This window comes from Artemia franciscana, chromosome 17, assembly GCF_032884065.1.
Source record: "Artemia franciscana chromosome 17, ASM3288406v1, whole genome shotgun sequence".
NCBI classification, from domain to species: domain Eukaryota; kingdom Metazoa; phylum Arthropoda; class Branchiopoda; order Anostraca; family Artemiidae; genus Artemia; species Artemia franciscana.
The window spans coordinates 30,216,086-30,242,377 of record NC_088879.1 but is presented as its reverse complement, the minus strand read 5'-3'; the positions used below and the strand labels follow the sequence as shown (position 1 = coordinate 30,242,377).

The following is a 26,292-nucleotide window of genomic DNA, read 5'->3' as shown; positions in this document are numbered from 1 at the left end:
AACGAATATATCTCATTATAGAGATTGCATAAAGTTAATAGGTTTGTCTCATGATTGGGGGACAGACTTGTAACTTTCAGAAAACAATTTCTTTGGGGGGTAGGAAGTTTTATCGTACCGAAAGGAATCCTAAAAACGACTTTGGCTCAGAAAATTCACCATGACCGCACATAAAACAAAAAAATTAGTGCAGAAGTCTGGAATGTGTCACAGACCTTAAAATATTTTAAAATGATGCCAATAGTGCCACTTTTAAAACTCTGCTCTTAGCTAGAGTAAAGCATACTTAAAGATGATGCAAGACTATCAGAGACAATAAAGAGAATAAAAGTTATCCATTAACTTTTTTTTATTCTATGTTGTTTTTATTGCAACCGAAAAGATACTAGACATTATTTGAATTTTTCAAAAAAGCCAGCTATGTTGCTTTGAAGACTTGCTATTTAAGTTTAATCGACGCATGAAATCAAGAAAGGAAACAATAAACGAAAAAAGGAAAAAATCATATAGGTGAAAAAACGAGGATTTTGTAAGCCAATATCAAAATTCGACAAGGACCTCCGCCAAGTCGTCCTCAGCGCTCCAAAAAAAAGAAAACGGAAAAAACAAAAACAAACAACAACAAAATCTAACCTTCTGAAGTGAACTATGCAAGAGGAGAAAATACACTGAATCAAAAGCAAAGCCAACCTGAAATCAATGAAAGAGAAGTTACCAATTAGATTAAATAAGTATCCCTTGCCTTGAAAAGCATACTTATTTGTTACATTTGTTTCCTTTCTTGATTTCGTACGTCATGCATAGCCAGTATGGTCTCAGAAAGTCTTTAAGTTTAATCGAAAAATTTACTTTCTGTATAATCAAAAAAGTGAAATTATTCACTTTTGATTCAAATGCTCAACCAATATATATTTTGAGTGTTTGCTATTTTTTAATCTTAACGAATAACGATAAACAATAAACAGCTTTATTATCTAACGCCTTACACGGTCATGCCGGTCAATGGCCGTTCTTGTCATAATAAAGGATAAGGCACTAAACATACAAAAATCACAGCCATAACCGTCGTCATACAAATTCATATGTTGATTCGAAACATCCCTGAGTCAAAAAGAAACCTAAGACATTCAAACATCCAACTATAAATCCGAAAGTATTTAGACATTCATCAATGGGCATCAGTGGAAATGATATATATATATATATATATATATATATATATATATATATATATATATATATATATATATATATATATATATATATATATATATATATATATATAAATAAGTTGTCTGTGTGTGTGTCGAGTGACGTCATGTTTGTGTGTCGACTGACGTCATTATAAGGATTGAGCTGTATGCGTCATGAAGTTGTTTGTCGACTGACGTCATGTTTGTCAACTGATGAAATTACATACCGGGACACCGGGACACAAATGACGACCGGGACACAGGGAATATAAATGACGACCGGGAACCTCAAAGAGAAATTACAGACTGGGACACCCGGACACAAACCACGACCGGGACACAGGGAATATAAATGACGACCGGGACACAGGGATACAACTACAACGGGGACGCCGGGGACACAGGCGGGATATATAAATGACGACCGGGACACAGGGATTGTTTGAATAGAAATTACAGACCGGGACACCGGGACACAAATGACGACCGGGACAACGGGACACAGGGAACATAGATGACGACCGGGACACCGGGAACATAAATGACGACCGGGACACTCAAAGAGAAATTACAAACTGGGACACCGGGACACAAATGACGACCGGGCCACAGGGAATATAAATGACGACCGGGACACAGGGACAAATCATTAGAATAATGAGGTATAGATCTGAATACGGATTGTTTTTCCCATGGACAATTATATGTTCCATGTTCAAGAGTCAGTAAACCTGACAATCTATTTATATGCACAGACAATGGGACAGCGAAGAATGTTGTATATTCGCATGATTTACGTAGTTAAAAACATATATATATATATATATATATATATATATATCTATCTATATATATAAAAATAAGTTGTCTGTCTGTGGATGTGTGGATGGATGTGTCAGGTGACGTCACCTGAAAAAACTGGATTAGGTGACGTCAAAACTGAAAAAACTAAAAAAAGGCAAAAACTACAAAAAAAACTAAAAACTAATAAAAAAAATAAAAAAGCTAAAAAACTAAAAAAACTATAAAGGTAAAAACCAATAAAAAACTAAAAAAAAAACTGAAAAAACTAAAAAAAGGCAAAAACTACAAAAAAAAACTAAAAACTAATAAAAAAAGTAAAAAAGCTAAAAAACTAAAAAAACTAAAAAAACTAAAAAAATGTAAAAAACTAAAAAAAATAAAAAATAAAAAAAAAACTAAAAAAAAGGAAAAAACTGAAAAATAAGCTAAAATAAAGGTAAAAACCAATAAAAAACTAAAAAAAAAGGAAAAAACTAATAAATGACGACACTCAAAGAGAAAGCGACCAGGACAAAAAACTAAAAAAAAAGGCAAAAACTACAAAAAAACTAAAAACTAATAAAAAAAATAAAAAAGCTAAAAAACTAAAAAAACTAAAAAAAGGTAAAAAACTAAAAACTAAAAAAAAACTAAAAAAGGTAAAAACTAAAAGAACTAAAAAAGAAAAAAATAAATGACGACACTCAAAGAGAAAGCGACCAGGACAAAAGGAATGTTCGATTAGCAATCAACAAAGCACCGGGACACAGGGAGTATAAATGACGACCAGGACACAAGTAAAAAAAAAAAATTAACAAAACTAAAAAGAAGGTAAAAACTACAAAAAAACTAAAAAGAAAAAAAAACTAAAAACTAATAAAAAAACTAAAAAATCTAAAAATCTAAATAAACTAAAAAAGAAAAAAAAGGGAAAAAAATAAAGGAGAAAAACAAAACTAAAAAACGAATGTATATACAGACCGGTACACCGGGATACAAATGACGACCGGGACACAGGGAATATAAATAACGACCGGGACACAGGGACACAACTACAACGGGGACACCGGGGGAAACAGGGGGATATAAATGACGACCGGGACAAAAAAACTAAAAAGAAATAAAAACTAAAAACTAATAAAAAAAACTAAAAAATCTAAAAATCTAAATAAGCTAAAAAAGAAAAAAAAAGGAAAAAAATAAAGGAGAAAAACAAAACTAAAAAACGAATGTATATACAGACCGGGACACCGGGATACAAATGATGACCGGGACCCGGGACACAGGGAATATAAATGACGACCGGGACACAGGGACACAACTACAACGGGGACACCGGGGGAAACAGGGGGATAACCTGACAATCTATTTATATGCAAAGACAATGGGACAGCAAAGAATGTTGTATATTCGCAAGTTTTACGTAGTTAAAACCATATATATATATATATCTATATTCACAGGTGGGACATAGGGACACAACTACAATGGCGCGTAACTATTATGGCGCGTAACGACTTACGCGCGCGGGGGGGCTTGGGGGGGGGGGGGGGGGGGGGCGCGAAGCGCCCCCACCAACTAGGTGTTGGGGTGGCGCGAAGCGCCACCCCAACAGCTAGTATATATATATATATATATATATATATATATATATATATATATATATATATATATATATATATATATATATATATATATATATATATATATATATATATATATATATATTCACAGGTGGGACACAGGGACACAACTACAATGGCGCGTAACGACTTACGCACGCGGGGGGGCTTGGGGGGGCGCGAAGCGCCCCACCAACTAGGTGTTGGGGTGGCGCGAAGCGCCACCCCAACAGCTAGTATATATATATATATATATATATATATATATATATATATATATGTGTAAATAAGTATATATATATATATATATATATATATATATATATATATATATATATATATATATACAGGGCCATACCTAGGGCCTCTTGCTGTACCTAGGCACTGATTCACAACTATCTCAACAACTCCCTCTTACAGTCAAAATAACGATCGTGAAGGATTTCAGGAGCCTCGGCGTCATCCTGTCAAGTGATGGATCAGTCGATAGCGAAGTCAACACAAGAATTACCAAGGCAAATTCCGTCCTTGGGAGACTGAATAGCATTTGGTGTAACCGTCTTGTCAGCCATCTTAACAAAGATGCAGACATTTAATACATCTGTCGGCTCAGTCCTGCAATATGGCACAGAAAATTGGCCAGCAATCACCATGACTTTGAGGAAGTTGGATATAATCCAAAGCAAGGACTTCAAAAGATAGAGGGGCTTCACTGGTACTTTATCAGCAATACGTGGGTGACTCAAGCCCCCACACCACAGGTTTCGTGTCCAAAAATTATTATCTTAAATACAATCAAAAATTGGTATTTTGATAAATTTGATTGTCTAGGTTGAATTTTTGATCGATAAATATTGAAAAAATCAACAATCTGCTGTTTCCAATTAACTATTTGAGAAATTATTGGGACTTTGATCAATTTTTTCGGCTTAACATTTAAGCATAAAATCAGCAAGCTATCATCATTCCCTTCCAAAAGTAGTAAAATTCATAATTTCTTGTTGATTCTGTATTGTTTTAACAATTCTTCTCTTAGTCATAGATGAAGCAAAGGGGCCAGGCCTTTCCTAAATGTCCATTGCCCCTTTTCACAAGAAATTCTCTGATTTTCACATCACGATACAAGAAAAACCTATAAATTTCTCACTTTCAAAACTAGTCGACCTTCGTGCAATATTGTTTGTTTTTCCGTCAAATAAATAAGTCTCTTGTTTCTCATCGTGGCTGGGTTTTTGAAACCAAACCCATGGGTCATTATATAAAAATGAACAAATATGATCTTTTAAACATCTTTAACGTCTCCCAATGATTTGGGAAATCAAAAGGTTTTTTCAGTAGTTTGTCATTCTTTCATTCAGTCATAAATTGTATCAAACAGTTCACGGTAACAAACCGTAAGTAAGGAGCAGCTCTGCCCTGAAACGTGCGTTTACAAGTATTTTTCCCCTGGTCGCATCGAACCAATGGTCCCAAAAGATTAGGAATGGGTTCATTTGAATGGACATTGAATTTTTTCGTGCCCTTTTTAAGTCATTAAAAAGATTGGAAGGCAACTATGCCTTTCTAACGCTCCTTTTCCCCAAAGACATTGGATATAAATTTTAAGATAGTCATTTAATTCAGCATAGCTGAAGTGCCTTTCGGGTGAGATCCTCCTGCACAAGAAAGCTTGAAGTCACTTTTCACTGTAAAACCCTTATCCCATCCAGCTCGATTATTCCACTTTACAAGTCATGTATCAGATCCACAGCTGAGTTTGAATACCCGATATACGCTGGTGACCCACAAACGCTGTTAGCACCACTCTGGAAGATCCAGAATAGGGCAAAAAACTCAGTCCAACCTCTAAATGAAAGGTTTGATGTAGCGTCGATGGCTTAATTTCTATAAGAACATGAATTTGCCTCCCTCAAACGAGCGCTCTCGCATTGTTCCCCCTTTGTCCAACCGACAAGGCAGACGCGAAGGCACGCAGCTCGTTCCAATTATCTAAAGGCGGACACGCCAAGAACCAAGTACTTGAAGAAGAGCTTCATCCGGCGTAGCACTTCTATCAGGAACGATCTTCCTGGGGATGTTATTCCTGCAATTCCCTCGTTGACTCCTTCAAAAGACGACTCAACAGACATTGAAAACCTCGAGGTTGCAAAACGAGGTATCTGAATAGCGGCATATCAGACACCTTTAAGTACCTGGCGCCGTGAATATAGGAATAAAACAAAACTTTTTTTGGACAACTTATGCAGAAGATGTCGCCAGATTTCCTCAGGAAATTTTCGCTTGTCCAGTCCTTGGGGCGGAGCCAAAAGATAAGTCTGACCATGGTGGAAACAGCAGCAAAGGTGAGTTAAATGAAGTTAAAGTATATTTCTTGTCAATAGACACCTGGTGTAGCATTGTTCGAAATGTATGGTGAGTTAAAGAATGTACAACCAGAAAAGTTACTCTTGCTTGTCTCTTTGATCCCAGATAAAAGAAACGACCCATAAAGTAAGAAGCACTCGGTAACGATAAAAGGTGACCACAAGAAGAAACATAGAGTCAGATATAGGAACAAACAAAAATTAGCCACTGCAATAAAAGAGGAGGAAAACCCAAAATGAAGCAGAGGAGGCACAGCAAGTTTGGTTGATTGCCTTTTTCGTAACATGCTTGTAACTTCAATAAGTGAGGAAGAAGAGTCAGCAGATAATATTGATCAGAAACTGGAAAGGCAAATAAGTGAGGCTACCTGTTAGAGGGGTGGCAAAATAGCAGTAGTCGTATCAAGAGACTGGCATAACTTGCTCGGAAGTATCTCTACAGTCCAAGTATCTCTACAGAAGATACACCAAGTAGATACAAGTATCTGCTTGGTACAGAAGTATCTCTTCTGTACCAAGCAAAAGAGTTTTCAGCACAGTTGGGAGCATTTACGATGACAAACAAAGATCTCTGAAAGGAGATAATTCTGTGAAGTTGAGCTTTCTGCATTACAATTTGCCCCAGTTGGACTGGACTTACTAAAAACTGTCCAGACTAGAACTTTATTCGGTTTAATTGTTTTTCTAAGTCTTTTCTAATTAAATCCTTTTTGCATTATTTGGAATCCACGATGAATTATTGAGGCTTTTCTCTAGTATAATAGACTAGGGTGAACATGTGAGCATGAATATAGGCAGAGAATGCTGTGTCTAAACTTTAGGTGATATCTTTTTTTCCGATGGCAATTGATTGACAAACTATATCAGAAATTGTATTGATACGATACCAATATATCGGTATCGGACGGAAAAATTCATATCGGTTAGGCCATAATATATATATATATCGGTGTATTCTCCTGATGAGCCCTTGTGTTGGTTTGTTGCCTCTGAATTATTTGTCTTTACTGTTTTTATTGTTTGGTAAATGACGACTTACACTCATTGACGACATGACTACCTGTCCATGGATTATTCTTTATGGTTGATTGTGTATGGCTATGCTGTTTGACCTATGTGATTGTATGGATGAGTAGGGTTAAGGCTTCATTTAAGTGCTGGTCTATATTAATCACTTATTTAGGAAAACAGTCTTCCTTTTCTCCTTCTGTCTCCTTTTTTTTTTTTTTTTAATGTGTTTGTGCTGTTGCATTGGTGATTTCTCTTTTCGTTATATATATATATATATATATATATATATATATATATATATATATATATATATATATATATATATATATATATATATATATATATATATATATATATATATAGATAATACAACAGTTGGTTATCAATTAGGATGTTGGGAAAACAGCTCAAATTCAATAAAATAACTTACATTTTGTAATAATGCCCTCAACACAGACCATGTCTCCTAAGTATCTCGACGTCAATGTTCTTGGAGTAACATGCTTGGCACCAAAGCTCCCTTCAAAGCCAACCAAGAACTCATCATGAGCCTTTGCATAGGTTGCATCAACATTGGCAACTACTTCTCGTAAAGCCCTTTGGAATGCTATTAATTCTTCTAAGCCTTCATTGAGGAGCCTAGTAAATAAAAGAAAGTAATATTTACTCATATGAAATAAACAAATAAATGATACAATCTTGTTCAAACTTTAAAAAGGAGGGGGTCATACAACGATTGAATAATACATTAGAGGCCTATTTAAATTCTTATATGTTTTGTCTTTTTTACGTGTGGATTAAAATTCCGGGAATACAAACTGACATTTTTCTTAGTGATATTTTTTTATCGTTGAAAGCAATGCGATTTATCTTTCATTCGCAGATTGAAAACTAAACACCTCAATAAATCTTTTTTTATTATACAAGGTTCAAAGGTGATTTCCATCCAATAATTCAAAAGGTAACATCCTTTACGTGTTATATTTATACCTCCAAAAGGCATTAAGGGGGGAAGGGGTATTAAAGGCAGCAATTGCAGTGACTTTGCACTGCAATGAGGTGTTATGAAGTGGATATAAATTTCAGCTAACGCTAAAAAACTGCATAGGGTTGTTAACAATCACCAGGCGAAATTAAATACATATTCTATATTTTTGTTATTTATACTGTGTTTGATGATATATTTAAAACCCAACAAATTTTCCATTTTGGAATTTTGGATGGTGCTAATTATAAATTTGAGGCTAAATTGGCTAACAAAATAAAAGGAAAACTGGAATAAAAAGAAAAGAGAGTAAAGAGGCAACCATCAAGGAAACATATTATATAAATAAATTTAAGACTTCTGCTACATTTATAATGTTAAACCTAGCATATTGATTAACAAGTTAATAGATAGCATTAGATATCATTGTCAAGAACTACCCTGTTATCTGCTGCACAGAAAACAGAGTAACTGTGACAAGATTACTTAAAACATGTTTCGATACTTAATACTCTGGTTCTTAATACTCTGGTGCCCGAACGGCAGCCGTAAGAATATTGGAAGAAAAGAAAGCATTATTATAACACAAAGAAACGGTCCACATTTTATTTCTCCCGTTTTACTTACACCACTGTTTCTTTAAATGGGAAATCTTAGCATTAATAGTGCTTTAATTTAATACGCTTCGGTGAAATAACAATAGATGACCTTGTTTTCAGAAAATCTGAAGGTGATCTTGATGTGTTTAGCAATAGAGTATGAAACACTTTAACCATGAAAGTAAATTATATCATAGACTAATATGTGATTATTCTTTCTCTTTTCAAAATATTTAGATATTTATCACAACAAGAGCTGCTTTGGGCCATGACAAAAAATGATACAAAATAATAGCACACGATAAATATTTACTGTTACCACTTGAAACATTTGTTAAGTCATGACACCAGCTCTGGGTTCCCACCATCACAGAACTCTGCTGTATGACTGTTATACTAGGTAGTAATGGTTTAATCCAATATATCACTATTTTCCAAGCACATTCCAAAAAAGAATATCCCTAAATTTCAGAAGCTGGTGTAAGTCTGTTGTTGGCAATTCAGGCATGTGCTGTAGATGACTCACTAATTACCAAATTAATTACTAACGATTATGCAGTTGCGTCTTTGTTCTTGTCTCAATTTGCCGCCGATAGTTTTTGTGAGAGAGCAGGACTGCACTGCTCTGCAAGAGAGCAGTTTCTGTTGGTGACTTTGAATGGTACGCCTAAGCTGTAATATTTCTTTATAGTATTAGCAGAGGCTGCACAGTGGATTGATCACTTCTTAGATGCACAGGACCCAGGGTTCGATTCCAGCTGGTTGCAAGAGTTTATATTTAAGCAGCACTGTTATAGACTAGTGCTTTTCAGCATTTAACGATGATTTTTTGACGAGACGTTAAAAGAAAGTGCTAATCACATTTTTTAACAATGAAACAGCATTTTCAAAGAGTTCGTGGTAATGAACTGTAGTAAGGAGCGACCCGGCTCAATAGTAACCAAAACCTCTAAAAAATGGAATTTGATACCAATAGCTACAAAAAAAGAATCGCATTTTAATGCTGATTTTAAATAAATAAGTTTCATCAAGTTTGGTCTTACCCATCAAAAGTTACGAGCCTGAAAAATTTGCGTTATATTAGAAAATAGGGAGAAACACCCCCTAAAAGTCATAGAATCTTAACGAAAATCACACCATCATATTCAGCGTATCAGAGAACCGTACTGTAGAAGTTTCAAGCTCCTATCTACAAAGATATGGAATTTTGTATTTTTTGCCAGACGGCAGATCACGGATGCGTGTTTGTTTGTTTGTTGTTCTTTTTTCCCAGGTGTGATCGTATCAACCCAGTTGTCCTAGAATATTGCGAGAGGGCTCATTCTAACAGAAATGAAGAAAAGTTCTAATGCGCTTTTTAAGTGACCAAAAAAATTTGAGGGCACCTAGGCCCCCTCCCACGCTAATTATTTTCCCAAAGTCAACGGATCAAAATTCTGAGATAGCCATTTTATTCAGCGTAGTCGAAAAACCTCAAAACTATGTCTTTGGGGACGACTTACTCCCCCACAGTCCCCGTGGGAGGGGCTGCAAGTTACAAACTTTGACCAGTGCTTACATATAGTAATGGTTATTGGGAAGTGTACAGGCGTTTTCATGAAGATTTTTTGGTTGGGGGAGGGGTTGAGAAGAGGGAATATGCTGGGGGAACTTTCCATCAAGGAATATGTCATGGAGGAAGAAAATTTCCATGAAGGGAGCGCAGGATTTACTAGCATTACTTAAAAAAAATAAACATGAGAAAGTTTTTTTCAGCTGGAAGTAAGGAGCAGCATTAAAACTTAAAACGAACAGAAAGTATTACCCATATGAGGGGCTCACCTCCTCCTAATACCTCGCTCTTTACGATAAAGTATTTCAATTATTTATTCTACGGGTTTTGTATGTATGTATGTATTTATTTATAACCTATCATACAAAATAATGAAGTAATGGAGTACATTGAAAAAAAAAGGAAAAAAAGAAGAAAGAAACAACATATCGTAACTACATTCTAAAATACAAACAAAAATAATTCCACGTCAAAAAAACAACATTTTTCCATTCATGGCGGGTTTGCTTATTGCACATGTGTACATTCAGCTCAGCTAACTTAGCACACGGGTCAGACAAGGTATATTTTTTCATCAAATAGGAGTTGCGGGTCCACGGAGGAACTCGCAACAGAAACTTAGCAGATTTGAAGAAAACGCGTTTCATCCTAAGATGGTCATATTCACTAAATATAGGGTAAAACGGTACTAAATACACAATATGTGGCAGGACGACACTATTGTAAATTCTCGCAAGATGGGTTCTATTCAAATGAAACTGAGAACTAACAATTATACCATATACACGACAGATTTTCGTTTCCATACTTTCTAGCATCAATAGCCTAGTTTTCTTCAGATTTTTTCCAATAGGAAGGCCAAGATATTTCAACTTAACACAAGGCTTTACTTCTGTACCATTCAGATCTATAGATATATTATCTGATCTAGTCGTATCTATTTCATTAAAAATCAAAACATCACATTTTTCAGCATTTAGGGAAAGTCCAATATCACTGTAGTTTTTACATATCTCCAAAAAACATTCTTCTAGCCCACTGATAGTCCTACTAATATTAAAAACGTCGTCTGCATAACATAATATGGACAAATCAGTACCTTTATATAAACAGCACGAAGGAAGTTGGCACTGAGCTGGAAGCGTTGCATTACTATAAACCGTGGGAGAAGTAACGGCACCCTGCTTAACCCCGATATGAATTGGTATATACCCATCAGTCACCAAATTGCTTCCAGGTATGCGTATTTTTACTTTCATATGGCGGTACATGTACAAAAGAAGTCTAACTACGTCTAGCGATACACCACGGTTCAAAAGCTCCTTCATTGCTTGGGGATGCAACATCGAATCAAATGCTTTACTAACATCGTATGTTCCAAGCACTAGAGTACCACCGGATTTATCTGCATCAATCAACTAGAGAAAAATACAAATTGTGATCATGCTTTTGACCCCAAACGTATGAAAATCCTTCAGGCACCTCCTGACCACTGATGCATTGAACTGTAGGCATAACAACAATGTACGTGGGCAAGACTTTTTTTTCTTGATATTCTAATATTCAGTTTGCTAAAAACAAAATTATTATTGATAAATGTGACCAAGTAAAACTTACTGTGATGCCCTGGAGGGAATTTTCCTTCGGACATCATTTATGTTGACAATCAACCTTGCCTCCTTGTGTTTAATCATAGATTTAAGTCGTTCTTCATAGATGCCTTGGTCAGCCTAAAAAGGAAAATTAGTAACATGTATAAACAACCCACTGTTAAATCCGTATGCAAAAAAGATGAAATTTGGCAAAAAGGAAAGCACAATTTTTTTTAAGGTGGAGGAGGAACAAGAACCAATATCTGAGATTCATAAAAGAAATTGTTTCATGAGCTTGAGAACAAAATTGGAATTTTTCACCTCTTATAGTTCTTGAATAGACACTTTTTCATGTTTATTTTTCATGAATTATGGTTATCTTAAATTTCAAAATAATAATTGTTTAGGAAAGCTTATTTTGATACAATTTCTCAAACAGAATTAGAATTCAATCACAAATCATCAATCTGTCACATTTATTCGATATGAATTTCTATATATTTTTTTTTAGCTTAGTTTTCTGCTGTTTATGAAACTATGAGTAACAAGTAAAGAATACCAACTAAATTATGGTACTAATTAAGCATGAACTTTTTAAAACTATCTTTTTATCATTTAAAAGTTATTTCTAATGACACTTACTTTACGACGACCTTATTACGTACTCAATTGGACATAATATCTCCTATAGAAGGCTAGGTAGTGTCTTATTTTTATTGGATAAGTTCACAGATCCAGAGAAATTTTACCAACCAACCAAACTTGAGCTGCATGACATGCCACTAGTCTTTTACTCAGTTACTTCCATGCAGTTTATATATTGAAAAATAAAAACGAACTTATCTGTAAGACAAGGAACCCCTTGGAGAAGGTATACAAATCAAAAAGTTTGTGGTACCAAACTGTAGGTGAGAAGTGGCTCTGCCAAACAGCAAACAAAACTTTAACGAATAAGATTTTGCTGGCAATGTCCATCAAAAGAATTATTTTTTTATGCTGATTCCAAATAAAACAAAAAGCTACGAGCCTGAGCAAATTTTCCCAGATTTTTGAAAAAGGAAGGGAAACAACCCTAAAAAATCAAGCAATCTTAATGGATGAGTGTATATTTTGCTGTTTTTTTTTTTTCAGGGATGATCGTATCAAATTAATCGTATCAAGAAACTCGAGAGAAGGCTCATTTGAATGGAAACTGAGATTTTTGTTTTTTCCTCAAAAGAAATATAATAAAAACTTTCAAAATAGCCATTTGATTCAGCATGATAGAGAAGTCTATTAGCTATTCCTCTAGGGATGACATGACCTCTATAGTCCATGAGGAAAGGAATACAAGCTACTTCATTGAGTTTTTTATCTTTGTTTCTTTACCAGGGAGTTAAGTTCCCATGGAGAATTATGCATGGGGGGATGGGATACTTAGGCATTATTTGAAAAACGGACAAAATTTAAAATACAAAACAAGTTTTTTCAACTGAAAGTATGGAGAGACATTAAAATTTAAAACGAGGAGAAATTATCATGGATATGATGGAGGCTGCCCATTCCTCAACTCTTGCTCTTCTAAAGTTTGGCTTTTCGTCATAATTCCTTAAAAAAAGCTGCACAAACACAAGGGCCACTAAACTTAAATGAGATATGTTTTCAAAGAACTTTAAGACTTTAGCATAAAGAGCAAGGTTTTAGGAAGGGACAGTCCCCTCATACAGGATATTTTTTATTTGTTTTAAGTTTTAGTGTTGCTCGTTGCTTTCAATTGGGAAAATTGTTTTTTATTCAATCAAACAGTACATGGTAACAAACTGTAAGTAAGCAGCTTAATAATAACCAAAACTCTAAAAAACAGAAATTTGATACCAGTAGATACATCAAAAGAATTATATTTTTATGCTAATTTTAAATATATAAGCTTCATCAAGTTTAGTCCAACTCATTAAAAATTACAAGCCTGAGAATATTTGCTGTATTTTCGAAAAAAGGAGAAAAAAAAACCCTGAAAGTCATAAAATCTTAATGAAAATCACACCATCAGATTCAGCGCATCAGAGAACCCATCCGTAGAGGTTTCTATCTGCAAAAATGTGGAATTTTGTATTTTTTGCCAGAAGAAAGATCATAGATGCGTGTTTTTTTTCCCAGGGGTGATTGTATCGACCCAGTGGTCTTTGAATGTTGCGAGAGGGCTCATTCAAACACAAACCAGAAGTTTTAATGCACTTTTTAAGTGACCAAAGAAATTGGAGGGCAACTAGGCCCCCTCCAATGCAGATTTTTTCCCAAAATCACCAGATCAAAATTTTTAGATAGCTAATTTGTTCAGCATAGTCGAAAAATCTAATAAACTATGTCTTTGAGGATGACTTAATCCCCCACAATCCCCAGGGGAAGAGCTGCAAGTTTTGAACTTTGCCCATTTTTTACATATAGTATTAGTTATTGGGAAGTATACAGACGTTTTCAGGGGGGATTTTTTCTGGTGGGGGAGGGGGGTCGGGGGAGAGGGTACGTGGGAGAATCTTACCATGGAAGAATTTGTCCTGGCGGAAGAGAAATTTCCATGAAAGGGGGGCCGGATTTCCTGGTATTAGTTAAAAAAGATCAGATATTAAATAAAAACAAGTTTTTTCGACTGAAAGTAAGGAGCATCATTAAAACTTAAAACAAACAGATCTGATCCAAAACTTTTTCATCAAGTTTGTATTTAAGGGTATGTTTCCTCTGTAATAAACTTCAATGTTGCATAACAATAACACTGAATCTGATGGGAACTGTCTGAATTTGAGAAGTCACCAGTTGAACTGCCAATAATAAGGCTGTAATTTTAACCTTGATTTTTCTAAAAAACTTACTGGAAAACATAAAAACTTACCCAGTAGTACCCTTCAACTATACTCCACAAATAATAGCATTAGTTGAATTAATGACACAGGTTATTACAGAGTTTTGCCTTTATTTTAATGATATACAATCCATAGACGTTCCATTGGCATACCCCTCATAAGAAATATTTTGCACATCCTCTAAAAGCTTAAAACTTTCCAGTAAACTTATTGAAAACAACAACATTGGAAACATTTCTGACTTGACAATTCAAGATTTTGGATTTGGTATATCTCTGTCATCAAGCCATTATGTGGTTTTTGAATTGTTGTGTATTAGATTACAAAAATTAACAATAAGGGAATACAACTTTTGGGATTTAAGTGTACCTCCTGGACTAATGGATTTATAACCAGTAAGACTTGTAGTTTATCTAGGGATCATTCTTCTGAAATAGTAAGGGAGATTTACCCTTAACTGGTCAGGTAGGGTAAAAAATTACCATATGTATTTTTGTTTTTGAGATTTCTCAATTACCCCTGAGGCTTCACTGTTGAAGCAACTACTGAATTATGAAAAATCTTAAAAAAAAAATATCAAATGATACATTCATCATAGCCAAATTACAATAAAAACTCCAATTTACTGCAATCTCATTAGTGACTTAACTGAAAATGTTATAATTTTTGTGCTTAATTCTTGTCAATAGTTGGTTCTAGGGGTGTAGCTACAATATTTCTATTGGGGGGGGGGACAGGAAAGGAAGCTATTGAAGTAGGTGCTATCCAAGTGGTAACAAAGAAACGTAATTATTTAACAAACATTCAACTTGGTGAATTTAAACATTATTCAATATATTATAAACCAATAAGAGTTCATTAAACTATCATAAACTTAAGTGCTGGTGCTAATTGCTAGCAATAAGCTGCTGCAGACAGCAGTAGTGTAGCATAAACAAGCTTTTGTTTAGACAAAGTTGAATGCTGTATACATTTGGTTGTTCTTTTCAGCCAGAATTGCCACTAATGCTGCAGTACATATCCCCCTTGACTTCTCTGTTGGTATCATCATGGCAGAAACCTTAAATTAATCAAGAATCGCCAGGGATGCCAATTGGAAGGGAAACTTGACTCCTAGAGTTTGAAAATTACCTTCCCCTTTGTATTTTTGTTTAAAAAAATGACTTTTATAAAAACTACATAGAAGTTTTTCATGTGCAAATGAGAATATAGGGGAGGAGGGTATACATTTCTAGAGGGGGTTACACTGAATATTGTTTGTATGTCTATAATTTCCTTCAAAAGCAAAGCTTGGTAGTAAAATTCCCTTTATAGAGCTGCATGATAAAACTGACAACAATAGAAAAAGAAAAGGGGTTGGTATTGCTTATAAATGCACAAAAAATTTCTAAATTGTGGAAAAATACCCTATACATATTTTGATTAAATTCTCTTTTTTCTATTCTCAGCAGACATTTTGTTAAGCATTCTGATGCAGAGACAAATGTCCCAGAAGTAGCCCTGGTATTGTGTGAAATGCAACTTATTTTATTCATAATTCTTAGCACACTTATGTCTTTTTGGAGCTGGTTAAAAGAATATTTAGAAAAGCAAAAATAGCAATAAATCAGAATGGGGTTATACATAGTAGCAGTTCTACTTTTATGGGTTACTATGTGAATCCAAAACATTAGGAATTGGAAGTTATCAGGATTTATTAGGCATTTCAATTAGAAATAAGAGAATTTTGTAGCTATGTTGAATTTTCAATTAAATACTAGAAATGAAAATTAAAACAATTAAATTATTTCTGGAGCAGAGCCCCCTCTACTAAACTCCATGACCAAACTACAACTGATTTGATCAATCTTGTTATAGCATGAATATCATTATAAAAAGCACTAAGTCTTCTTTTCTTTTTCTATGATTTCTTTTTAATTCAGGAAATTATATTAACTTATATCTACTGTCTTATTCTTTAATGATTCCATTTCTGTCCTATTTACAGATTAGAGATTGTATTCACTTCTACTTTTGAAAGTTAAAAAAAAACCTTATCTTGAACTGATAGATTTTAGGAAGTAAAAGTACTTTAAATATCAGGAAAAAAAATTGACCTGAGAAAACATGACAAAAAAGAAACATAGAACATTTTCATTAGTTATTAACTAGGCTCATCTGTTTACTTAATAATATGGATTCAGCAGCAGTATGTTTTGAAAAATATTAATGTAGAACATGTTATGAAGTGTGATGAAACCCTATTGTTCTTGTTTTCCTTATATTAAAAATAAGCATGAATGAACATAAAAAATTTTCTCCTCAATAAACAAATTTTAGATTTCAAACAAGCAACAGTTTTAAAGCTACTAAATAAATTAATTTTTTCAAATTATTAGGGGAAGGAGGAGCAACTGCCCCCTGTCTTGGTCAAAAATGCCACTGGTTGGTTCATAATGCCAAAAATCATAATGCTGAGAGTCAAGCTTTTTTAATAAAGAAAATCAGCACTTTTTATAAGCCTGGGATTATACTTGGCCTTATTGAAGGGCTAGGACACAATTCTGATGGTAGACAAAATTTCTCTTTTTCCTTGCCTTGTCTAATTTTGTAGGTAAACATGAGCATACTGTTCAATACAGTCTCTCTGAGCATACCTTCTAGTAATCTCTTAAGATAAACTTATAACTACTCTTGCAAACATATTCTAGCCCCTGTCCCTCATGGGACTAGTTAAAACCCTAAGCCACAAAATTATGCTGATTTTGAGTCTTTCTTGTAAAATTCTAGTTTAGTGACTTCTTTCTATCTCAGAAAGAGGTAAGGTTACGAAAAGAAAACTTTCAGGGGTGGGTCTACAGGCTAAAGTATGTCCCAGGAAGGTATTTTGAAGTACCTACCTCTACTCCCTCTCCCTCTAGAGGGCCATGACCTTTGATAGCCTTTAAAAATATGTGTGTTATAAAAGTGAAACCTTGCAAAATAGATCTTCTGCTTGAATGAAGTACAACAAGACTGTTTTTAGCTTCACAACTTTGCTCAATTTATAAGGTTTTAAAGATTTGCAAATAGATTTCCTAAATTTGAAAAAAAAACATTGATATGGCTCAGAATTCTACTCAAATAACAGGAATTGCATTTTCAGAACTAAAGGCAGAAAAAAAGCAACTGGTAACTGAAAATCAAGGTAAAATGTTGTTTTGTCAATATTTCAATAGGTATAGACCTGTGATGTAGGCAAATTTCAGGGCCCTCTAGAGGGAGAAGGAGTGGAGATGGGGGTAAAATTCTAGTTAATTGACTTCTTGCTATCTCGGAAAGGGTTTAGGTTAGGGGAATGAAACTTTCAGGAATGGGTTTATAGGCTAAAGTATGTCCCGGGAAGGTATTTTAAAGTACCCACCTTCACTCTTTCTCCCTCTAGAGGGCCCTGAAATTTACCTACATGACAGGTATATACCTATTGAAATTTTGGCAAAACAATACTTTACATTAATTTTTAGTTACTAGTTGCTTTTTCTCTGCCATTAGTTCTGAAAATGCAATTCCTGTTATTTGAGTAGAATTTTCAGCTATATCAATGTTTTTTTTTCAAAATTTAGGAAATGTATTTCCATATCTTTAAAACCTTATAAAATTGAATTGAGCAAAGTTATAAAGCTGAAAACAATTTTGTTGTACTTCAATTAAGCAGAAGATCTATTTCACAAGGTTTCACTTTTATAACACACATATTTTTAAAGGTCATCAAAGGTCAGGGCCCTCTAGAGGGAGAAGGAGTGGAGGTAGTTACTTCAAAATACCTTCCCAGGACATACTTTAGTCTGTAGATTCATCACTGAAAGTTTCATTTTCCTAACCTAAACCCTTTCTGAGATAGCAAGAAGTCAATTAACTAGAATTTTACCGAGATGGGTACTTTAAAATACCTTCCTGGGATATATTTTAGCCTGTAGACCATCTCAAAAGTTTCATTTTTCCAACCTAACCCCTTTCTGAGATAGCAAGAAGTCACTAAACTAGAATTTTACCATCTTTTTCATTTTTAAATTGGCTTTTAGAGCCAAGTTTTAACAAAAATAATAAAAACCCACAAAATAAGAAATCTTTTATCCATAAGCCTAGCCTAGTCCAGTTTCAATGACCTAAGCTACTTCTACTATTTTGGCCCCTTCATCCAGTCTTTCTAATAGCCTACCAAGTTGACAAGGAGTGGGAGAAAAGGTAGTGGAGGTTCAACTGGAAGTCATCAACTCAAGAGTGCTACAGGTCCAAAGAGCCACCTAACACTTAAGATTTACCTCATCATCCAGAAAATCAACATATTCTCTTTGAATTCCACGAACTCGTTGCTCGAGATCCTCAGAAATCATTATTACAAAATATTTAGCTCACTGGTGTGCAAGAATTCCCGCTAAAAAATTTCAATAGTTTCCTGATATTGCAAACAGTATTGCCAAAAATAAAAAAATGTAATCTTCGAAAAATCAATCTACAAGCCAAAAATTAATTCGACTGCAGACTTCTTGAAAGCGGTGGAAAAGGTAAAGTTTCCGATTATCTAGTTCTTAGATAAAGTTTATAGCAGTTTTGTGGCAATTATATAGGAGCCAAGTACCATCATAAGGAAAGTCATGATGAAGACAAAAGGAGCAGAACTCCATCTCCATTGTGAGGCAAGTAAGACTCCAAACCATTAATTAATTACTCCAAAAATATATATACTTGGAAATTATGAAGATCATTAATATCTATATTTCACAGCTGACAACCCTTTGCAAAATAAACTTCCAAATATTAAATTCTACATGTGTTTATCTACTAGCTATAATTAGTTTGCAATAAATAACGTCTATTAATTGCCAATAAAATATCTTGAAGCACGTCTAAGACTAGTTTACTTTGTCTGCTAGTTTACTAAGACTAGTTTACTGTTTTTTGTCCAGAAAAAAACATAGAAGTTGGCATATGAAACAGAAAGCGGGAGGAGGGCTAAAAACGGTTTAAAATACCAAGCCCGTCTCCTCCCCAACACCCTGAGTGACACAAAAACTGTGGTAAAAAATTGCTCTTTTCTACATCTTGGTCCCCCTCCCTTCAGAAGATTCGTTTCAATCCAGAACAACCTGATAGTTAAACTAAAGAAAAAGAGTTAAACGACCAGAAAAAAAGCATGGAACAAAAAAAGGAAGTAAGAGTGCCTTCTTTTAGCAATGGTTCAAAGTCTGAATTCCTCTGCTTACCCCACATCCTGAATGTCACAAAATAGTAGTCTAAAATACTCTTTTCCGTATCTCGAGCCCTCTCCCTCTATAGAAAATTCTTTTCAATCCACTACAGCCTGAGAGTTGGGCGAACGTTCATCTACGTACATTTTCACATGTAAAACTCAAGGTCTTGTGTAAATTAGACCTCTTTGAAGGTTTCTTCAGGACTGCAATCAGACTTATAACTGATCAAGTTACCAAATCAGGAAAAATATCAGTCAGCTATCGAAATTTCCCAAGTTTTACAGCAGTTAAAAACATCAATAATTTGACTGAATAGCTCGTGATATTTATTAAAAACCTATTTAAGAATATGCATGAAAAATAAGTTTACAACAGTACAAAAAAAATGAATAAAATCTACCATATGTAATAACTAGTAATACTATGATTATATTGTGTAGATTCGTTCTACCTTGAAAACACTAAAATTTATCCATACAGAAACCAATATAAATTGAATAATAAAAGATTAATTTTAGAATTCACAAAAAATTATTCTACTATATAATCGACGAATTTGTCTTCAAGTAAATGAACTTACGACGTTGAAACGTAACGTCCAAAATAATATATGACATTTAAGAATTGTCATCGAAAGATGGTATACAGCAACAGAAAAAAAAGCTACAAAGTTTGAATTTCGCTCCAATTCATTAAGAATGACCACACAATCGCAAAGGCCGTTTAATTAGAATATATAGCTCTTTCAAAGTACAAAGAACTTTAGCGTAAAGAAGGAGGTATTGACTAGGGGGCGGGTCACCCTCACATACGATATAACTTCTGTTCGTTTTAAGTTTTAATGTTGCTCCTTTCTTTTAGTTGATCTTTTTTTAAATAGTACTGGGAAATCTAGCACCTCCTTCAAAGAAAATTCCCTCCCCACGACAAATCCCTCCATGGAAAGATCCCCCCACGTAACCTCCAATTCCACGTAATCACGTAACCTCCAATTTCTTAAGAATTAAATAAAAAATAAGTTATATTTTACCTGAAAGTAAGGAGCTCATTAAAAACTTAAAACTAACAGAAATTATTCCGTATATGAAAGTGACTGTCCCCTTCTCAACTTCCCTTTCTTTACGCTAAAGTTTTTTTTTGTTTTGAAAAGCAGAATTGTGAGAAAGAGTCAAACTTTAGCGCGAAGAGCAAGGCACTGAGAGAAAAGCGTGAAGAGCGAGGGGAAAGCCCTTTCATATACGGAACAATTTCTGTTCGTTCTATGTTATAATGTCGCTCCTTACTTTCAGTGAAAAAAAAAATGTTATGGAACTTAATATTTATTAAGTGACACATAGCGATCGCAATTTCTGGCATTCGGTCTGTCGGTCCCGGCTTGGATATAAGATAAGATATTTATTTTTTTTAAATCACAATCACAAGACCTCAAAGGGCCAAATTCGGACTTAGGAGTCGACTAATAAAACAAACAAAGCAAAAAACACTAATAATAATGAATAATCAAATTATGAGTCCAAAAAAAAAATATATAAGTCAGAAAAAAAGGGAAGGGGACAAAAAAAGTCTAATAATACAGAAAAGAACAAGAAATAAACATATATATCTACAAATTAAAAGGGACACTAAAAGAAAAGTCCAAAAACTCACAAAAAAAAGAACGAAGCATAAAACACACGAAAAACACATATGAATTAAAAGGGAAACTAAACCAAAACAGCGGGGGCAAGCAAATTAGTGTAACGACCTAAAGCACCTCACATGAAAAAGAAAAAAAAGAGGGGAGGAGGAGAAACTAGTTGGCTATTTTATTTATTTTTTCTGTGATGAAGGGGACAAAGGTTTTTTCATATCTGGAAGTAACGCAGCGAATGGGGGACAAAACTGGGATAGGCTCAGAAACAGCTCGAGGCTGTCGTAATCTGGATGGTGAGTAACGTTTGGGGAAAATACTTGCCGTCCGAGGGTTCGTTATTGCATTTTTTGGAAAACGGAGGCACAACGACGACCTCCTTCGCTCAAGGGTTTCCAAACTAGCTTTTTTTAGGAGCAGAGAGTAAGGCACCTTGCTTTCTTTGAAAATTATTCGCAAGGCTCTTTTTTGGATTGACTCAATTTTGTCTGATTCTTCACGGGAGATGCCAGGGTGCCAAACTGGACAAGCATATTCAAGATGCGGACGGACGAAAGACGTGTACAACTTTAAGGAGTGAGAAGGGGAGACGCTATATTTATTTAGGAGCTTAAGGAGGGCGATACACGCATTAGCTTTATGGATGATATCTTTAACGTGGATATCCCACTTTAAATTTGAAGAAATTGTGACTCCAAGTAATTTAACCGAGGATGCATAAATTTCAGGAGGGATAGGATTAAGAAAACAGGGTGAGGATTTAAGGAAACAAATCGGCATTATCATGGACTTAGAGGGGTTTACGGTCATATCTAGGTCCAAAGCCTGACTTCCAATTTCATTGAGAATACTCATAGGGTCGCTTATTAAATTTCTGAAGCAACTTTCAACAATCGTTAGGTCATCAACAAATTTCCAACGGTCAGGAACTTCCTTCGCAAGGCTGTTAACCATGACTGAAAAAAGGAGGGGGCCTAGGAAAGTTCCTTGGGGTATGCCATTATAGATAGGGAGAGGATACGAGTAATGGTTCTCATATTTAACCACCTGTGATCTATTTGTTAAAAATGAGGCAACCAATTTTACCAGTAAGGGATCGATATTGAACTCGCTTTCTAGTTTCTCAATTAAAATATTGTGGTTAACAAGGTCAAAGGCTTTCTGAAGGTCAATAGAAATTAAGTTTAGCCAGGAATTAGGTTTTTCGAGGATTTTCCCGATGTGGTCAATAAGAGAAACGAGGTAGTGGGAAGTAGAAGTTGATTTTAGGTTTCCAAATTGTTTCAGGTCAGCAACAGGTAGGATTTTTTCCTTTAGCAAATCTGCAAGGAATCCTTCATACAATTTTGAAAAAATAGGAGTAAGCGTAATAGGTCGAACGCCATCAAAGCCAGGCTTTCCGTTTTTCTTTTTCAAAGGGGTAATGAAACCCAGTTTCCAAATTGTTGGAATTTGCCCAGACTTAGTAATTTCGTTAAACAGGACAGACAAGGGCTTAGACAGGAAGTCACCGAAGGCTCTAATAAGAGGAAATGGGATATCCAAAGGGCAAACACTTGTCTTTCTTAGTTTATCAATTCTTCTTTCAATCTCAGACGGGGAAACAGTCGGGAAAAAGGGGGATGGGGCTCCTGTTGATAATTGGATTGGCAATGCTGGAAGGCTCTGGACAATGGAAGCGAGAAATTTATTTATACTATTTGCAGTAACATCAGGGGGCTTTGGTAAGTTGAAATTAAGCTGGTCAAGACTCCTGCCACATAGCTTTTTAACCTCAGAATACCAGTTTTTTGGCTTATTAGTGAACAATTCTTCGATCTTATTTTTGTAGTATGATCGTGCCAATTTACGAATTTCTCTTTTAATTGATTTTCTTAATATATTGGCTTGATCGAGTTTACCATTCTTAAACAGCTAATATTTGGTTCTAATTAGTGTTTATATTGTTTGATAAATAAAGGGTTTGTCACTTGAGCACCTTTTAAACCTTTTTTCTGGGAAACAAATTTGATATTTATCAATTAGCTTTTTATGAAACGTGGCTGTTTTCTCATCAAGGTTTTGTAAACTATAAATGTCGGACCAATCTTCAGTACTCAGCCACATACCAAAAGAAAGAAGACCAGAATTTTGAAGAGGGCGGTAAGTGCTATAAATCTTTGAGAAAGTATGCTTAAAAGTTGAAGAGGGGGACAAAAGAATAGAAAGATGATAACTCCCACCTAATGGGGGCAAAGTTGAGGGAGGGCTGTAAAAATTATACATATTAGTTAAAATAACATCAAGAGAGGTATTTCCCCGAGTCGTCGGTGTTTTAACAATTTGCTTTACTTTAAGTGAAGCACAAAAGGAATCCATTTTAAGGTCGTTGGCATCGCCAACTAAAAAAAGGCCAGCATTGGGGTACTTAGAAATAACAAAATCAGCACTTGTCTGTAATTGCTGGATAAAATTACGTTTTGACTCGATATTTTGATTTGGGGAGTAATAGAAAACAGCTATTACAATAATACTAAATGGACGAGGGAGTACTTTTGGTCTAACACTTAGCCAGAGGATTTCATTATACTCGGATAAGTTAGGGACTTGAATAACCTTTGGGTAAAGGTGACTCTTAGTAAAAAACAGAACTCCGCCACCTTTTTTCCCGAGTGGGTGGTCTGAAGGACGGAGTTTAATCAACTCTGAATAATTTGTCAGGTGTAGGGACTCTGGGTCATGGGATTGAACTTCAGTAACAGCTATAATATCTATCAAATGTGATTCTGAAACCACCTCGAGTTCAGTAAGCTTTTCAAAATTAAGACTTTCAGCATTAGTAACTAAAAGTTTAGGAAAAACAAACTGATTGGGGAATCGCGACAGAAAAACTTGATGGATTTGAGAATTTCCTGGGGGGCAGGGTTTTAATTTAATTTTATTATGCTTTGGAGAAGAGGGGTAGGAGAAGGATTTGCTTTGGGGATTTGGATGTGGGGGGACGGGCAAGGATATGGACGAAGCACGAGGACTTATTATATGACAATTATTGGACGCAAAAAGTCTCAGACCTGAGTCACGTTTACAGGGTAGGCACGAGGGATAAAACGAATGGGCTGGGGTTTCGTAAGGTGCTGGGAAAGGGGGGCTGGGTGGGAATAGTGATTCATGTCCGTCAAGAAATTGCTGGTTTGCGGCGGAGTAGGGAGGGTATGGGGCAGCATACTGTAAGGGGGAAGGAAATAGGACTTCTGTATACGGAGAGGAGGAGGAGATAACAAGGGGTAAGGCGGGGGAGTATGTAATCGGGAAGAGTTTATTAATTGTTGAGCTGAAAATGCAGGGGGATAAGAATGGATGTCGACAGGAACCTGACCAAGGGGAGGATGGGGTCGTGAGTGCTTTCGACGCTGGCCTAAAAAGGGCGGGGCCTCCCTCCGAAATCCATCTCCTTTTTTGTCAAATTCTTAGAACTAACATCGTACACATGCGAAGGTATAGCTTGTGGCTTAGAGAATAACCTACTAAACGACTTTGGTATAAAAACATGATACTTGTCACAACCGAAACAACGACCCGACATAAAAAACATAACAAATTGAAACATGGTCAAACGAGCACGAACTTTTATTGCAAGAACCCGTCAGAAAATATTTGCAAATATGGAGCCGATTACATCTTTTTCCGTGGTTACATTTTGCACGTAAAAAATCCTTGCAAACTGATTTCGTTTTTTCTTTATTTTCAATTACGTGCTGATCACCATTTTTTTTCCAGCTAATTCTTCCGTTTCCTTCACTTTCATATGCCACAAGTTTCTCATAAACAATTTCAATATCTGCATCGGATTTCGTAGTAACCTTATTAGTCTTTAAAACAAAGGTGTCTTACTTGTACTTGTACTTGTTTCAGGACACAAGCTCTTCAGCTCTCCCTGGCGCTATGATCTGGCAGACGGTTGAGTGCCAAGCCGCTCGGTCGTGTGTGTGTGGTGCACATATTTCAAGCCACTGCTTGTCCCATCTTCGGCCGTGTCGTCGGAAACCACCAATCGGCTCTAGGTCCGCCTTGAGTGTGTTAAGCCAGGTCTTGACTTGTCCACCTTGCTTCTTCTTCCAGTGTGCGAGGGGTTTGCGGTATAGCGCCTTTTTAGTGAGGGTGTCATCTGACCTCCGACAAACATGGGCAAACCAAGTTAGGCGGCGTTTTTTTATTAGGGCTTCAATGTCATGCTTCTGGTGGCATCGTCTACGAATTTCGACGTTGCTAATTCTGTCTCGGAGGGAGACACCGAGGATTTGTCTCAGGCAGGAGTGGTCGAATACTTTGAGAGCATGAACATCCGCTGCTTTCAGGGGCCATGTCTCGCATCCGTAAAGGAGTACGGAGCGGACGGTTGCTTCAAAGATCTGGATTTTTGTTTTTAGTAGGACGTCTCTTTGTCTCCACAGGTTCTTCCTAAGTTGAGCAAAGACTATCGATGCTGATGATATTCTGCTCTGGACTTCCGTACTGCAGCCGCCGGAAATGTCGACGAGGGATCCCAGGTACTTGAACTGGTCAACGACCTCTAAACGGGAGTTGTCGATAGAGATGCCCCTTGTGAGTACATCCTCAGAATTTGTCAGAATTTTGGTTTTATCCTTACTGATCTTCAGCCCAACCAAATCTGCAGTAGCAGCAACATTACACAGCATGGCTTGCGCATGATCTATATCATTTTCTAGCAAGGCAATGTCATCCGCGTAGTCAAGGTCTTTGATGGAGAAGTCAGGGCTTACTTCAACGCCTCTGGCAGATTGCATGGCGCGCTTCATGATCCAATCGATAACAAAGTTGAAGAGGATGGGGGACAGGATGCAGCCCTGTCTCACCCCGAAATCGATGTCGAAGAGGGAGGACAGCTCTCCATCAGCTTGTATACAGGCACGAACGT

The 26,292-nt window shown here is 35.7% G+C and overlaps 1 protein-coding gene across 1 annotated transcript in view; it reads right to left on the bottom strand.

The window, feature by feature from the left end:
- LOC136038133 (zygotic DNA replication licensing factor mcm3-like) overlaps positions 1–18,963 on the bottom strand; it is a gene marked incomplete at its 3' end in the record, with an annotated part of 59,202 nt that extends 40,239 nt beyond the window's left edge. The window contains 3 exon segments of the mRNA XM_065721158.1: positions 7,403–7,611; positions 11,726–11,838; positions 18,818–18,963. Coding sequence (XP_065577230.1) covers positions 7,403–7,611; positions 11,726–11,838; positions 18,818–18,889 — 394 coding nt within the window.
- Between the last annotated feature and the right edge of the window lie 7,329 nt (positions 18,964–26,292).